This window comes from Paramacrobiotus metropolitanus, unplaced genomic scaffold (genome assembly GCF_019649055.1).
Source record: "Paramacrobiotus metropolitanus isolate TYO unplaced genomic scaffold, Prichtersi_v1.0 Parri_scaffold0000089, whole genome shotgun sequence".
NCBI lineage: Eukaryota > Metazoa > Tardigrada > Eutardigrada > Parachela > Macrobiotidae > Paramacrobiotus > Paramacrobiotus metropolitanus.
The window spans coordinates 366,255-370,849 of record NW_026570309.1 but is presented as its reverse complement, the minus strand read 5'-3'; the positions used below and the strand labels follow the sequence as shown (position 1 = coordinate 370,849).

At 43.8% G+C, this 4,595-nt stretch overlaps 1 protein-coding gene across 1 annotated transcript; it reads right to left on the bottom strand.

The window, feature by feature from the left end:
* Nucleotides 1–289: 289 nt before the first annotated feature.
* On the bottom strand, nucleotides 290–3,665 carry LOC129596441 (uncharacterized). Its single transcript, XM_055493720.1, has 4 exons — nucleotides 2,607–3,665; nucleotides 2,199–2,298; nucleotides 929–1,648; nucleotides 290–661 (listed from the first exon to the last, which is right to left on the bottom strand). The coding sequence occupies exons 1-4, from the start codon at nucleotides 3,406–3,408 to the stop codon at nucleotides 505–507; spliced, it is 1,779 nt and encodes a 592-aa protein (XP_055349695.1). The 5' UTR covers nucleotides 3,409–3,665; the 3' UTR covers nucleotides 290–504.
* Between the last annotated feature and the right edge of the window lie 930 nt (nucleotides 3,666–4,595).

Genomic DNA, 4,595 nt, shown 5'->3' with positions numbered 1-4,595 from the left:
TAGGTGTTAAGTACTTAATAAGTACGTATCGTCGCGAGATCCTTTCCATTGTGAAATTGTCATTCACTTAAACCTGACTTGTGCGCGAAAGTGACGCTGGTTTGCTTTGTTCGGGCCTTCGGGGTTAACGTTGACATCAGAGTGATACCATTACCACACGTATCCGTTGGTCGATGACGGCGTACGTACCGGAAGTTCCACGGTATCGCCCTATGATGCGTACAATACGCCGATGCGCGTAACACTTTAATTTTCATACTTCCCAACAAAAGATACTACGCTTCACACGCCAATTTGTCATTTAATGTCAGCTCCACTCGCGTACCGTATCCCACACATATTACGCTATATTTATGCGTATAAAAAGAAAAATTTAAAATGACGTAAATAATGGCGTCAAGATGGTGAATGCGGTCGCAGAACGTACTAATCAATTTAGCCAAGTAAACATCAATGGAAACTAAACGTAAGATACATTTAATCCACTGAACATCTGCGGCTGCGTTAAAAAACTACTTCCGACTGCTCCAGGGCAGCTGCAGGCAGATAAAGATAGGCAAGGACAGCCAACAGCAAATTGGTCAGGGGCAAACCGTCGAAATTCCGCAGGTCAAGTTCACTCCAGAATCCAGGTGCCAGTGACATCTCACACAATCCAAACCTACAGTTAGATTAACAGAAACAAAATCGAAAATCAGATTTCTTCCCAAATTTCTTCCCTGCCGTACTACGGTAAAAAAAGGGAAAGAGATTTATTTACCGTTGTCGAAATCAGGAAAAAAGTCCGCTTTAGCTTTAAAAAAGCGTTCAGAAAGTTGGAGTTTACTTTTTCGGCTAGATCAATTTCAGTTGCTTGGTAAACATTGGCATGTTTTTATGCAGTAAGCAGATAACAAAGATTACAGTCTGCGCATAATTGCGAACTTACAATTCCACCAGTTGCCGCAATTTCTCCCATTCTTTCCCCGGATATGGCACCTTGTCCACCCAGTACGCATGCAGCTGCTTTATTTTATCGCGAACCGAGACGCTTACAGGAGGACCACCACAGCCTATTACCACACCGAAGTGGCCAAAGAGTCCAGGGTCCCCCGGCATTTTTCTTTTGGATGTCATCCAAAAACGCGACACCGTAACGAAAAAGTCCGGCGAATCGGCCGCATCCCATCCTGGCAGCACAGGGAACTTGTTGACACTTCCTTTCGATTTCAGCCAGGTCCCCAATTCCACGACACAGTTAACCAGCAGCAGCTTCCGGCACAAACTGTTCAGTCGAGACGGAATGAAATACACGTCATGTTCTCGTAGGCGGGGCATTAGAATCGGAACCATGCTGATGGTGCGAAAAGCAGACCGGTAGTCCTGGACTACAATGGCTAGCAACTGCGTACGTTTCAGGCGGAGGTATTCCTCAATCTGATTCTGCAGAGTATCGTACGGCAGATCAAAGTCACCGCTGCGTTGTGTCATTCCGATCAGCGTCAGTGTCTTGGTTGTTTCGTTGACGGTGCGATTCAAAATAAACGCAACGTGGTAGGCTTCGGTCGCAGCCTGGGTCGGCATATGCGCACTGATGTTGTGCAAATCCAACGTAATGGAGACAGCCGATGCGCGATTGTCCAGCAACTCCGCCCACAAAGAGCAGACTCTGCATAAAAAATTTTGATAGGATTGGATTGTGAATTACAGCTAGCAACGCAGCAAGGTTAGAATCACAATTTCAAACGTTTTTAATTTTAAACTCTCAAATCGAAATGTTTCCAAATCAGGACTCCAAGCAGTTGAAATTAGAAAATGGTTTGAAATGGAAAGTTGAATTTTTTCAACTATAAGTTAACAAAGTTTTGGTGGAGCAACGGACCAAATTAATTAAATCCCAGTTAATTTAATAAAATATCCAAAAATAACTTTTTATGGGTTACTACTACTATGTTATTTACCAAGTAAGCATTAAATATTAATATGCATCGATTTGATTTCTTTTTTCATAACAGAGAAAAATAGGCATCACAAATTCAGTTTTTAATAATTGTAGGTTTCGTTTCAAATTAATTTCATTTCCAAAACGGCCCAGGACTGTTCGAACAAACATAATTATGGCAGCAGTGCACAGGTCGGTCTTATACGGTACATAGTACATACTGGTTTCAAGAAAGATACGCACAGCCAGACTACAAATTAATGTGTGTAGTATGTACCGTTGCCCTCTAACTTGAGAGCGGACATCCAAATGGAGCACAATCTCTGACATAATTTCCGGCAGCAGAAAGTTCATCATTGGCTGCTCATCTAGCTTTTCTGCAAAAATATAATTAATTATGCGTCACCATCTATGTACAATACGTACTTACGATTAATCATGTACACTCTGTGCTGGAATACGAGCAGAATTTCGAAAATAAAATTAGCAGAAACAAATACAAAGTAATAAACCACTAAATTTTCTTCTGAGTTCCAAATCTCAGTGTACGTCAATTAGGCTCACGGTGGTGCATCAAGTGTGCTATTGGTAGAATAAAATTATAAAAAAATGAATAACTGATTCATTTCCACTCATCGTTTCAGTCAACCACGGGCTTGCGCACACGCCGCACATCCGTGCTCACCTTCACCGAAGCGCAACAGACGTGGTCGAAACTCCGGATGATTACAGTAAGGCATCATATAGTCCCGTAGACCAGCTTCGACTTTTTCCGCCGTGGAATCGGTCCAGCACCGTGGATTGGCGCAGCGGTGCCGGGGATGATAGTGGTATATGTCCATCACCAAGAAATGTATGGTGTCGCCTTCCATGCGTACAAACACCCGATCCCACCCAGCAAAATTGCTGTAACCGCCGCGAAAAGCCGCATTCAGTACACTGATAATCCGGTGCTCATCGATATGCTCAAGAAGACGCACTTGAGGCGCAGACACCGAAAACTTGCGGTAATTAACAGCAGGTAATCGTTCTAGCAAGGAAGGAGCAGACAGTTCAGGGAGACGTTCCACCATCTGCCAACGATGCACCAGACGCCATGGTCGTGCAGCAGTATCGTTTGCCAAGCGCACATAGGAATAGAACAAATCACCATGGGTGGAATAGCGTTTCATTCGGATGGCTGGACGAAAGATATACGGTCCATTTGGTTGCTGGCGGAGAGCCACATAGGCGGGAGATTCCTGGGACTGAGGGTACTGCTTTTCCAGCAATTCGTGCAACCACACGCGCTGCGCGGAGATCCAACGTGGTGGGATCGTGGTACAGTCGAAATCCACATAGACGTTTTGGCCGTTGATATCCTGCAGATAGTCTAGGTAGAAATCTTTCTCTCCGTCCAGATTCACCAGTACCGTATTGCCCATGTTGGCTTGACGACGATCGCGCTTTGCAGGCTTAAAATAGTCACCAACAATCTGCCCGTCCATTTTGTCGAAAGCGGAAAAACTTGTGTTCTACTCATGTAAACGTTGACTGAATTCGTAAAAACTCTGCTAACCCGGCTGCGTCCTAGCTCTGCAACAGCATAGCATAAAATGAGGACAGCATCGAAACGAAGAACAAGCAAGGCTGCACTGAAGTCTGAAAGTCGACTGAGTGGCAAGCTGCAAACGGTAAACAATGGAGAGCGAAAACTGGTCATCTGCCTGTCGTGTGCCTGCTGTCTGGGAAGTGGGAACGGAGACATCCAGTCTGTTTCTTTATCCTTTGTCATGCGGAGTTGTGGACTGTGGCACTGCACTACTGACCTCCAGGCACCGATTTATTAAATTATAAACGCTGGGAAACGTATCGAAGGCTGAATCTGCAGTATCATATCGGTTTCCGTTTCCCTATTCGCATTGGTTTCAGGATTTACATCCTGGACTATTCACTATTGCACAAAAATTAGTCAGTCAATAACAAAAAATTATTGAATTAATAAAAATCACAAAATATATTCTCTTTTGGCTGTTAAACCTTTTATGTCGTATGTACTCCATGAATATGCTGCTGTATGCCGCATGTTGCTTTTTATACTGACAAATTAATATTAGTACTACTAATACTTGTCAGTAAAAACTAGTAGTACTAGTTACTACCTGGTACGTAATACGAGTAAATAAGCCTAGCAAAGGAACAATTTTAAAAGTCACTACTCGTACTATCGATTCATTGCATTCATTAGCTGTGGCATGAATACTGGCGCGATGGTACGATGTTTAAATTTCAACGCTCAACGCTACATCCGAATTTTTGCTTCGCAAACATCAATTGTGATCCATGTGGCGTAGTGTAGTGGCACTATGTCACGAGATACTGTGTCCGCTGTGACCTGTGTGTCCAGCATGGCAACTGCGGAAGCAGTGTGCCTGTGTTGCTATGTTGCCGATAATTAGTTGGTTTTGTGCGCCCTCAGTGGCGGGTAAATATTAAAGATATTACGCCACCTTCAAGTCGTGACAATCCAGAAGATCAGAGCGCACTGACTGGCAAGGTATACTCGTAAGGTGACTACTGGTTTGATGCGCTAACCGGCTGAACTTTCAAGTCTGGTGGTAGCTTACCTTTCCTTCAGAAGTAGATAATCATATTTCATACCACCTTACCAAACCCGAGCCATCTTTGTCACTTT

Excerpts from the sequence above, each read along its gene's own strand:
- LOC129596441 (XM_055493720.1), bottom strand. The coding sequence starts at position 3,408 with ATGGACGGGCAGATTGTTGGTGACTATTTTAAGCCTGCAAAGCGCGAT. Across the intron at positions 1,649-2,198 it reads TCTCAAGTTAGAGGGCAACG|AGTCTGCTCTTTGTGGGCGG; the intron begins GTACATACTACA and ends TTTTTTATGCAG. Across the intron at positions 662-928 it reads TTGCGGCAACTGGTGGAATT|GTTTGGATTGTGTGAGATGT; the intron begins GTAAGTTCGCAA and ends ATCTAACTGTAG.